At 34.2% G+C, this 13,135-nt stretch overlaps 1 protein-coding gene across 1 annotated transcript in view; it reads right to left on the bottom strand.

The window, feature by feature from the left end:
- Window positions 1-13,135, bottom strand: part of Rok (Rho associated coiled-coil containing protein kinase) — a 403,168-nt gene that overhangs the window by 327,647 nt on the left and 62,386 nt on the right. Inside the window, exons 6-7 of the mRNA XM_090374570.1 lie at window positions 11,539-11,598; window positions 3,298-3,375 (exon numbers count right to left, since the gene is read on the bottom strand). Of these exons, the coding sequence (XP_090230696.1) occupies window positions 3,298-3,375; window positions 11,539-11,598 (138 nt within the window). The remainder of the gene's footprint in view (window positions 1-3,297; window positions 3,376-11,538; window positions 11,599-13,135) is intronic.

Below are 13,135 nucleotides of genomic sequence, written 5' to 3'. Positions count from 1 at the left end.
GTCCAATGGGATATGAAACCAAATCTGTCCAAATGAGACAAGTGGCAAATCCACTAAACTATCTGCAGGGCATTTTCTTATGACAAATTCTGTATATTTAATACAATCTGAGCTAACTAAGAGAGGGAGCTAGCCTCAAAATAAGAAATCAATAAGATACAGTAAAACCTAATTTTACTGAATTAAAAAAAAATACATACTTCATTAGTAAATCTAAGAGCAACAAAGGCCTATATATATATATATATATATATATATATCTCCTATGTTTTAATAAAATTTAAAAATCAAATTCAGATTACCACAATCTCTTCTTGGAGCAACTTGTATACACAACTCTCCTAAAAAGACTAATTTAAACACAATTTGAAATGATTTAAAATACATAAAACTTCATTAAAATTCAATTAAATGTATTCAATCCTCTTAGTCCATGAATGATCAACACCCCTGGTATCATAGTCAAAAACCCCAACTCGACCCCAGACCTGTCCAATTCACCACAAAACCTTGAGTGACTGAACACATGACAGAAATTAAAAATAAATGCCACTAAAAAAAAGGGAAGTTTTTTAGAAAACTGTTTTCATCGTCATTTATTTATTTATTTTCATCAACAAAGTTTTAGTATATTTCATGATATTTTTAGCGGCATTTATTTTTAACTTCTGACAATGTCTTCAGTCACTCAAGGTTTCGTGGTGAATTGGATAGGTCTGGGGTGGGGTTGGGGCTTTCAACTATGATCCCGGGGGTGTCTAATCATTCACGGACCAAAAGAATTGAACCATTTAATTTTAATTGAATTTTAATGAAGTTTTATGTATTTTAAATCATTTTCAAATTGTATTTAAATAAGTTGCTTTAGGAGAGTTGTATATAGAAGTCACCATATGAAAAGATTGAGGTAACTCTTTTGTAATTTTTAAATACTTCATTAGTGAAATTTAATCTTTAAAAATTTTATTTTATGAAGAATTAATTTTTTCTTTCTTTTTTGTAACAGAATTATAAAGAGTGAGGAAGGTGAATGAATTGCAAAAAAAAAAAAAAAAAAATAGGGTTAAAATGCATTCTAAAATACAAAAATTTCCATAATACAATTTATGAAACGAAAGATCAGTCATTGTAACTAATTTCAGTTTCAGGCATCTGCATTTCCCTTCACATTGCTCTTCCACTACCATGTCAAAACAGACTTAAAAATTTACCACACTTCATACTATAATAAAAAATAAAATAATTACCCAGGCCAGAATATTGCAAATTATATAATTAGTATTAGTATTAGTAACGGCCGCATGGTGCAAGAAAGCCTATGGCTTATGCTGCACCAGCCAAAAAAAAAAAAAAAAAAAAAAAAAAAAATCCGAACTAAACAATGATAAAAACAAAAAAAAAAAAACAAATAAATAACTAAATAATAATAATTAATAAATAAAAAAAAATAAAATAAAAAGGAAATTAAACCTATCAACCTATGTGCTTCCCTTACCCGAAAGTACTATCCAGATGACCTTTGAATTTCCCCAAACTGTCGGCCTCTACCACCCATGAAGGCAACTTATTCCAGTAATTTATAACTCGCTGGCTAAAATAGAACTTCCTGCAATCCAATCTAAACATTTCCCCCCATAACTTGAATTTATGTCCCCTAGTTCTAGCATCATTTATAATCTTGAAAATTTTGTCCTCATTCATTTTACTGATGCCTCTCAGAGCCTTAAACACCTCAATCAAATCTCCTCTAAGGTGTCTAGTTTCCAAACTCGCAAACCCACATATTCGAAGTCTTTCTTCATAAGGACGCCCTTTTGCCGATCTCACCAGGCGAGTTACCCTTCTTTGCACCCTTTCAAGAAGCTCGATGTCTTTCTTCAGGTGCGGTCTCCATACTTGAACACAGTATTCCAAGTGTGGTCTAACATAAGCCTTATATAATGGGATTATCACGTCCCTATCTCTACTTGCAAAAGTTCGATAGATCATCGATAGGACACCATGGGCCTTCCTTGCAACCTGTTTACAATGCTCAGAGAATTTCATGTCTGACAGTATCGTAACACCCAAGTCCCTTTCCTCCAGTACTGGCTTTAGTTGAACTCCACCAAGTGAATACGTTTTTTTGGGATTACTGTTTCCCAGGTGTAATACCTTACACTTTGTTGGATTAAAGCACAGCTGCCATTTTTCTGACCATTCCTGAAGTCTATCTAGGTCTCTCTGAAGAAGCTCAGCTTGACAGTGATCATTAACTACTCTCCCAATTTTAACATCATCTGCAAATTTAGACATCACGCCCTCTATCCCTTCATCAATGTCGTTTATGAAAATTAAAAACAACAGTGGTCCTAATACTGATCCTTGGGGAACCCCACTTCTTACATCAACCCAATCTGAGGAATAGCCATTTATCACAACCCTCTGCCTCCTGCCCTGAAGCCATCCTTCTATCCATCTAAGGATTTTCCCAGTGATTCCAACCTGTTCCAGCTTATAAAGCAACCGCTCATGTGGGACTGAGTCAAAAGCTTTGCTGAAATCTAAATAAACAATGTCGAAATTATTCCCTAAATCCAGCTCGTGAGTGACCCTTTCGAAATAGCGAACCAGATTTGTTAAACATGATTTTCCCTTTACGAAACCATGCTGAGTATCCTTGAGAATTTCAATTCGATCCAAATGATCCTGAATTCCACCCTTGATCATTGCCTCCATGATTTTCCCTACTACTGAAGTCAGACTGACAGGTCGATAATTTCCAACTTCACTTTTAGAGCCCCCCTTATGTATGGGAGATACATTTGCACTTTTCCAATCCAAGGGAATCTCCCCAGAGTCTAATGATGCTCGCATAATTAGCCTCAATGGTTCAATGCACTCGCTTGCCGCCTCTCTTAAGATTATAGGGTATATTCCATCAACTCCAGGAGCCTTACTGGTCTGTAGGCTCGAAAGTTTTTTCATTAAATAATCTTGCGAAATTTCAATATCATTAATTACATATTTTTTAACTTCGCTCCCACAATTTCCCTTTGCCACAAAAGGCTTTTCATTTGTAAATATCGATGCAAAATAACTGTTGAGTTCATCTGCAACGGCAGCTGGTGTATTTATTACTATCCCCTTTCCCTTACATAAAGGTCCGATCTGGTTTGTCCTGCTCTTCTTGGCATTTATATATGTGAAGATAACTGAACATATAAAGATATTTCTTCTGAATACTTAAGAATACCATTTTAATTCTATTTTGCTAAACTATTATGCATAATTAAAAAAAAAAAATTTTTTACTCACTTTGACTATCCATTCTGTATTAGCATGGGCCATAATAAAACGCTCCTCCCAAAAAAAAGCAGAATCTGATCTCTTTATCTGATTTAGAACAGAAAAAAAGAAACTATTTTATTTGAAAATTTCATAACATTAAGAGGGAAAAAAAATTACATGAGCATTAAAAATATCTCAAATTACTTCCCTTGAATATTACAGTAGGCGGCAATATTCCTGCTTTTAAAAGATTCTGAAGAAGTTAATAACCAAAACATTATCATACAACAGAACATCTATTATACAGACATATTTAATACATGAGAAATGCAACTCCCTGTTCATGTTAAAATTTCTAATTAATATTATAACCAATAGTATTTACTGCACATTGTCCTTCACATAATAAATACTAACCACAGAAAATATAAACAGTAATAATAATCATAAATAAAAGCTAGTAAATAAGCACCTAATTTAGCAATAAAAAACTTAAAACATTAGGCAAACAACTGCAGTGAAATTGTGTTGGAGGAGGAATTAGTTTTATCTGTTATAAAAGACATCACAAAACATTCCTAACAAACAGGAATGAAATATGCAGATCTGCCAAGATTAGCATATACGTTACCGGCAAAGTGTAGAATCCAGGCATTGTATAGAATGCCTAGGGAAACGTATAGAATGCTTGGCAAAGTATGAAATAAACTTTTATTTATGGTCCTGTACCATTATTAAGTGAATCACAGTTTAGACTTTTATACAAAGCCATTTTGTGGGAAAATACTGCTCATCATATCTCGCTGTTAAAATGAATATATACCTGTCATAAATACTAATAAATATAATATAATAACATGTTAATAACATGAAAACTTTGGGGACTTTTCATCCACCATACATTTATTAAATGCATTTCCCACTACTATTGTTCCTAACATATAGAATTTTTTTTTTACTTTTTCTTTTTATCTTTTTGTATATTTATACTGTATATTAATTTGCACTTTACTATATTTTGTATAAAAATATTACAATACATTTTTACATCCATAACATCCCTATTTTATTTCTCAAATTTTTTTACATAAATACAACTGTATTTTCATCCATAATATGGTCCTCTTTGAATTTTGTAGACAGTTCATTTAGTAAAACTAATTCCTTCAGCTCACTTTACTGGCCCAACTTTATCCCACCTCAGAAATTAAACAGCCAAAAAAATAATAATAAATAAATAAATCACTGATTTCTAGTTCTTACCCAGGGACTTCTCGTTTTTTTTTTTTTTTTTTGTAAGAAGGGCAGTCCTGGACCAGACTGTGGCAACCCGACTATGTGTATATGAAGATACTGTGCCCAGAAAACCAATCAATGCAGTTGCGAATTTGTTTGTGCAATGTAATGTAATCTTGGGATGTGTTTTTAATGTTGTGATTGGCCTCTTAGCCTAGTGGGTAGAAGAGCATACCACCCACCCTTGGCCCATGGAGGTGGCCAGACAGAAACCAATGGGTGGATAGAAGCATTCCAAATGTATCACATACTGATAAATCCCATTCCTGTTATCTATGAAAATGTAAACAGTAAGCATAATCATAAGTATGACTTTCATACTTATGATTAGGTATGAAAGTCATACTTATGATTATGAATCTGAAGTCTCCTAAAGAAGATCAGGTCAAGTCAAAGATTGCACAAGGCTAGTGTTAACGGCATTCAAACTAGGGATTTATTTTATACTATTAATTTTTTATTTATTTATTTTTAATTTTTATTTGCTTTTTAAAATTTGAGTCCTGGAATAGGATTCAGGGTGATGAAGTGTATGTTATAAGGAAATACATGTAAGAGGATAAGTTTTAGATTAATGATATATTTAAGGAATTACTTCTTAAATTTTGAAAATTTTTCAAATTTCAAATTTTTTTGAAAAGAAATTTCAAAATTTTTTGAATTTTTGAAATCACTCTTGAAAAATCTCAAAGCAGACAGTACAGTTTCTGAAACAAACAAACAAAAAATCCACTCAGTGAAATTAAGGAAACAGTACACTGCAATAAAAATCTCTTTTTATCTACAAAATTCAAAGAGGACCATATTATGTGTGAAAATAGAACTGTATTTATGTAAAAAAATTTGAGAAATAAAATATGGATATTAGTAATGGCCGCATGGTGCAAGAAAGCCAATGGCTTATGCTGCACCAGCCAAAAAAAAAAAGGAAATTAAACCTATTATCCTATGCACTTCCCTCACCCGAAGGTACTATCCAGATGACCTTTGAATATCCCCAAACTCTCAGCCTCTACCATCCATGTAGGCAACTTATTCCAGTAATTTATAACACACTGGCTAAAATAAAACTTCCTGCAGTCCAATCTAAACATTTCCCCCCATAACTTGAATTTATGTCCCCTAATTCTAGCATCATTTATAATCTTGAAAATTTCATCCTCATTCATTTTACTGATGCCTCTCAGAGCCTTAAACACCTCAATCAAATCTCCTCTAAGGTGTCTAGTTTCCAAGATCTGTAACCCACATGTTCGAAGTTTTTTTTCATGAGATTGCCCTTTTGCCAATCTCACCAGGCGAGTTACCCGTCTTTGCACCCTTTCATAAAGCTCAATGTCTTTCTTTAGGTGTGGTCTCCAAACATGAACACAGTATTCCAAGTGTGGTCTAACAAAGCCTTATATAATGGGATTATCATGTCCCTATCTCTACTTGCAAAAGTTCGATAGATCATCGATAGGACACCATAGGCCTTCCCTGCAACCTGTTTACAATGCTCAGAGAATTTCATGTCTGACCGTACCGTAACACCCAAGTCCCTTTCCTCCAGTACTGGTTTTAGTTGAACTCCACCAAGTGAATAAGTTATTTTGAGATTACTGTTTCCCAGGTGTAATACCTTATACTTTGTTGGATTAAAGCATAGCTACCATTTTTCTGACCATTCCTGAAGTCTATCTAGGTCTCTCTGAAGAAGCTCAGCTTGACAGTGATCATTAACTACTCTACCAATTTTAACATCATCTGCAAATTTAGACATCATGCCCTCTATCCCTTCATCAATGTCGTTTATGAAAATTAAAAACAACAGTGGTCCTAATACTGATTCTTGGGGAATCCCACTTCTTACATCAACCCAATCTGAGGAATAGCCATTTATCACAACCCTCTGCCTCCTGCCCTGAAGTCATCCTGATATCCATCTAAGGATTTTCCTAGTGATTCCAACCTATTCCAGATTATAAAGCAACTGCTCATGTGGGACTGAGTCAAAAGCTTTGCTGAAATCTAAATAAACAATGTTGAAATTATTCTCTAAATTCAGCTCATGAGTGACCATTTCAAAATACCAAACCAGATTTGTTAAACATGATTTTCCCTTCACAAAACCATGCTGAGTATCCTTGAGAATTTCAATTCTATTCAAATGATCCTGAATTCCACCCTTGATCACTGCCTCCATGATTTTCCCTACCACTGAAATCAGACTGACAGGTCAATAATTTCCCACTTCACTCTTAGAACCACCCTTATGTATGGGAGTTACATTGGCACTTTTCCAAACAAATGGAATCTCTCCAGTCTAGTGATGCTCGCATAATTAGCCTCAATGATTCAATGCACTCACTTGCCTCCTCCCTTAAGATTATAGGGTATATTCCATCAACTCCAGGAGCCTTACTGGCCTGTAGGCTCGAAAATTTTTTCATTAAATAATCTTGCGAAATTTCAATATCATTAATTACATATTTTTCAACTTCGCTCCACAATTTCCCATTGCCACAAAAGGTTTTTCTTCTGTAAATATCAATGCAAAATAACTGTTCAGTTCATCTGCAACGTCAGCAGGTGTATTTAATACTATCCCCCTTTTCCCTTATATAAAGGTCCGATCTGGTTTGTCCTGTTGTCCTGCTCTTCTTAGCATTTATATATGTGACGAATTCCTTATCCCCCCTCTTTACTCTGTTTGCTAGCGATTTCTCATAAACTGCCTTTGCCTATTGAACCTTTTCTATGGCTCTATTACAGATCATCTTGTAGCTGTTATAGGCTTCAGTACTTTTTATTGCTCTGTAAACTTTTCCATGCCATCTTTTTCTGCTCAAGTAATGTGGCGACTTCACTATTCATCCAACTTGGAACCCTCCTCATGGAGTATTTTTTTAATGGTAAATACGCATTCAAGGCATCTGTGATTAATGTTTTAAAAGCATACCATAGTTCAACTGTATTCGTTCTCTGTGCGATATCTACCCAGTTAATAGAGGCCATGTAGCACCTTAAGGCATTGTAATTTCCTTTTCTGAAATTATAACCCATTCCTTTGCCTTTTACTACTGCTACCTCTCTCGTCATCATCCACCATAGAACTCCATGATCACTTCCTGCTACTGGTTCCTCTACTGTCAGCCCTGTTATGTCATCTGATTCATGGGTGATGATGAGGTCTAGGATATTCTTTTCTCTATTACTTTCCCTGACATGTTGATACAAATAACAGTCATCTAGTTGATTTAAAAATTGTTCCCCATGTCGAGTTTCCTTCGCATTTTCTCCAATCAATTAGAGGCAAATCGAAATCACTCATAAGACATTGACGCTTACTTGCCCATTCCATTTGTATGTAGAGGTTTTCATCATAATCTTCACAATCACCTGGTCTGTAGATTACTCCTACTCACATTATACCTTTGTTTCCAACTATCTCACACCATACAGATTCTATACTAGCACGTGAAACATCTGAATCTGGGAAAGCTATCGTCGCACACAGGCTGCTTCTGATAAGAAGCATTACCCCACCATCCCTTCTATCTGCCCTATCCTTCCTAAATACATTATACAAGCCATACTGAAACTCATCATCCCCTATTTCCGGGTGGCACCACGTTTCTGTAAGCCCTATTATGTCCACGTTACTTGTTTTAACCAGCAGTTCGAATTCGCTCATTTTATTGACGACACTTCTAACATTACTATATAAACAATTAAGATTTACCGTTCTTGTATATTTAACAACCCTAACACAACCATTGAAGTTTTTTAGGCTCTCTTCCCTGGCATTAGCTACCCACTCACTTGAAACGTTTCTGCCCCCAGAACATCTAGATAATATGTCCAGTTGGGGAAACCGATAAGAACTCTTGAGGTATGTGCAAGAGTTACTTTGACCAATATTATCAGATAAATTGTGTGTCAGTATTACCCACATTCCCCATAACTAGCAGTTTTCCTGAACCTTTAAGGTATCCTCAATAATACTGGCAAAAACTTTTGCACAACCTTTGTTTAAGTGTATCCGGTCTCTACAAAACAAATTTCTTCTACCTACAAGTGTGGGCCAAGCTGATAGAAATTTCCCCCCAAAAGCCTTGAAGAGTCCTTCAAGTCTTGAGTTAATCCACAAGGCTTTTAACATATAATCCCTCCTATCGTGTCTGGGCAGAATTGCAGACACATAGACATTGTGGCCTAGCTCGCAGCATTTCCTCAGCATGGTCCTGTATTTTTCCAACAAATCGTCAGATCGTGTATGTTTAATGTCATTAGTCTCCACATGAATAATAATATTCTCTTTACCCCCCTTTAAAATCTGACAATCTGTTGGTGACATCATTAATAGTTGCTCTCTGCAGACACACCCTCGTTCTACTCCACCTATCCTAATTACAAAAAATATTCCCCATTTCCCCGACAATAGAGTCTCTTAATAAAACAAAGTCCTTTTGAACCAGAGTAGTTTGCACTTGGTTTTTCTTTTGAGGCCCGAATCGGGAGTGCATCACTTGGTAGATTGCTGGAGTCTTGAGTCCCTGACGAGCTCCCAGATGCATTATTCTCAAGGGCAAGCACCTGTTTTTTCAGTGACTCAAATTGTAATTTAAGATCGGTGCGGTGCACTCCTTACATCGATCATGAAGAAAATAATCCCCAGGTGAGCTATGATTAGTCACCAGGTCAACCTTGGAAAACATTCCACAGGTTCCACAACTGATTCAATCATGACTCACAGGTAAATCGCCATCGGCTATTTCTGTGTGAGTCACGATACCCTGTGACATGTTTAAGGCAGATCCCTCTAATTACCATTATAAAATTAGCTAAATATCAATGAAAATTAACTTTAAAAAATGATATCTATAATATTATAAAAAGCAAACTGTTACAGGAAAACCTATAACAAAATAATCCAACAATACACTAAATAAATCAAATATTTAAAAGCAATAATCAACAGTAATCCAATCCACTAAACTGAAGAGCCCTGACGAAGTGTGTCTGCTCACCTCGAATGCCATACTCGAATGTGGAAATAAAAATTTATTTATATTGTGGAAATAAAAATTTATTGTACTATTTTTATACAAAATACAATAAGGCACAAAATTAATAAACAGTATAAATATGCAAATAGGTAAAAAAAAAAAAAGTTCCAAAAAATTCTATATTTTTGAAATTCATTTAATAAACTTAAAGCAGATGAAAAGTCCCCAAAGTTTTCATGTTATAAACTTTTTTTATATTATATTTAGTACTTATGACAGGTATATATTCATTTTAACAGCAAGATATGAGCAGTATTTCCCCCCAGTATGCCTTTGTATAAAAGTCGGAACCGTGATTTACTTAATAATGGTATCACAACATAATAAAGAAAAGTTTATTTCATACTTTGCCGGACATTCTATACAATGCCTGTAACATATACGTGAACATCAAGAAAACAAGCAACAGTTTTGAAGGCCTATATTTTTTGATTTACTGGGTTTGGTGTGGTGCATTTGATATTAAACATATAAGACATGGAAATTTGATCAGTTAGTGATGTGCTGTGCAGAAAAATTCTGTAAGCTGAAGTATACTACTAAGCAGTGTGTTTTTTGTGTACAGGAAACAATTATTCAAACCCAAAGAAATCTGTGAAATGATCCTTGCAACATATGGATTTAAAACAAAATTTTAAAATGTTCCAATTTACAATGAGGATGTCTGAAAATACTGTATATGTAATGTACAGGAGGCAATTATCTCAACCTAAAGAAACCTATAAAATGATTATTGCAACATACGGATTTAAAACAAAATCGTAAAATGTTCCACTTTACATTGAGAATGTCTGAGAATACTGTATATGTACAGGAGGAAATTATTCAAACCCAACAAAATGTCTGAAATGATTGTTGCAACAAATAGGTTTAAAACAAAATTTTAGAATGTTCCACTTTACAATGTTTGATAAGGCTTAAAATCATTTCCTTAAAAAATGTGATGCAAAAATCCCTGACTGACATCGACAAAGAAAAGCAATTCACCTTTTGATTCATTTCATCAATATTTGGGATACAGGGCAAGTTATTTACCCTGTATCCCAAATATTTACACATATGGCTCACTGATGAATGCAATTCTATCTAGCAGATATCAATAAACAAAATATACAAGTATGGAGCAGTGAGAATCCCATGAACATGTGTTTCATCCTGAAAAATGCATGGTGGTGTGCAATTTCATCACAGTTAATGTGGGACACTACCTGAAACTCCTTTTAGATCACTCTGCTCCAACTCTTCAATGCATAGGAGTGTTACACACTCCTCTTAGAATTAAGTAACTTCCTCTTCTTTCAAGTCATCAAAGGCTTCACCTATTTCACAATCATGACCATCTTGTCTTCACCTGGTTAAGGAATTCCAGTCAAAATGTTCATTAATTCATTCCACAGCTTCCACCAACATTTTTTGAACATTGTAGATTTCGGCTTGTAAAGCTATTACTATTATTCTTGTAGACAGTGTCCTCCAGGAAAACCCATAGGATATAATCACAGGGACCTGCAACAAGCTCATCTCTAATCAATATCCTGTAAAATATGGGGGCTGGGTGTTACTCAGCTCCATATATACCAGATGCAAATCTCTGTGATTATTTACTATGAGGGTTCCTGAAGGAGAGTGTCTACATGAATAATCCACATGCTTGTTCAAGAATTGCATTTAATGTCATTCTTGATGCAAGCTTGTTATTTTCAAGAGTAACCTCACTGTTCCAATACTACCGGTGCAGGATTAAAAAAAAAATCTGTGACATGAGAGAACCTCAGAACAGTATATTTAATTTGTATGATACAATACAACAGTGGTTGAACAATGAAGTGATACACAATAGCTCCTAACTACTGTATAATAACATAACATAACAGTGCAATATTTATACCCACAAAAATTCAATACAATATTACATACTTACCATTTCAAATTTACTTAACAGCTTCATTGCATATACCTGTTTTGTAGATTTATGCCTAACCTGTAGAAAAATTCACAATAACAATTTGTATTATTTAAAATTGTGAAAATAAACTGCTAGTATATTATAAATAATAAGGTGGACTCAATGAACTTTGAACAGTTTTGAATCAAAATACCAAGAGTAATTAACTAATTGATTCAATGATAAGTAGGGCTCTAAAAAAGTTAAAGTTTTCAACTTGGATTGAGTACTTTTACCACTAGCACCTAGCTATTATCAAGTAGTCTTCAATATACTCAAACATTTTATAATACAAGTTGATCTTTAATTAACTACATTACTTTGGAAAAATGACCTTGGGTGTAAATCTCAGCAGTCTAATCAACAAGGGTCAAATGTTTCCTTTCATGATATATTGGCAGTCTGTGCCCATATAATCAGAATGAATGAAATGTCTAACAGGAAATATTTTTTTTACCAGTGGCAAATATTAAGGTGACACTTAATATGGCACTTCTTAATGACAGAAGTCACTTTGAGTAACCACTGTCATTAAGAATACCACAGACCCTAGACTTGACAAACTGCTTGATTTACGTCCCTCCATTCACACATCCTTTCTTCAAGTAAATACAGTTCTAAATACTTACAATCAAAGTAGTATACTTGTAGTTGTTTGGCAACATGGTTACTATATACTAGCACATAGCAACCATGGTTTCGCAATACTGAGTGAGTGAAAACATGTGCCATGTTGTCTTAGATATGCAACAGGCACAGAAGGTGAAGCTGTGCGTAGTCAACGTCTGAAATGAACAAATTTCTTTTTTTTTTTTGCAGTGCACCTTAATTTTTTATTAGTTTTTACAAATTTTAACAGTCTTCCCTTCAACAATGTCTGAAAAGAAGAGTAATACTGAGAATATAATGCTCATACAAAAAGTCAAGGAAACCCATAACACTAAAAGTTAAAAATAAAATATATTAAACTGACATTAATCAGGAATGAAAGTGAATGAAATCATGGATAATTTCAAATTGTCACATTCAGTAGCATAATTTTGAAAGATAAAGAAAAATAAAAGAAGGAAAGAGCACTAGGTTACTGCAGCCAATGGTGATAAGAAAAAAGAATAAGATTTATTCTGGAAGTTGAAAAAGTTAAAGTTAATCACTAAGTGAGTTGATCATCAGACAAACTGATCTCTAAACTAAGCAACAATTTCAGCGAAAACGTTTGTTTTTGAAACTCTTAAGAAGCAATACAGTGAGACAATAATGAAACATTTAATGCAAGCAAAGTATAGTTCGAGCACTTCCTGAAAAGGGCTGGTTGGCATAACATAAGAGTTCAGGGGGAGCTGCAAGTGCTAGTACACATGCTGCAAAAGGTTTTCCAGCCAATAATTGAAAAGGAAAGCTACTGTTCAAAACACGTATGGATTAAATGTTAACAAAACTAAGATATTTTGGAAATAGATGACTTCACAGGACTAAATTTCTAAAGAAGAGAAGTCAATTTTGCAACTTCGAAGCCAGAACAAAGACTTTTTTTTTTTTTTTTTTTTATGAAAATCCCAAACATCAGAGGTAT

The sequence above is a fragment of the Mastigoproctus giganteus genome, chromosome 5 (assembly GCF_048544385.1).
Source record: "Mastigoproctus giganteus isolate SK-2022 chromosome 5, ASM4854438v1, whole genome shotgun sequence".
NCBI classification, from domain to species: domain Eukaryota; kingdom Metazoa; phylum Arthropoda; class Arachnida; order Uropygi; family Thelyphonidae; genus Mastigoproctus; species Mastigoproctus giganteus.
This window is presented reverse-complemented; position numbering and strand designations above follow the sequence as displayed.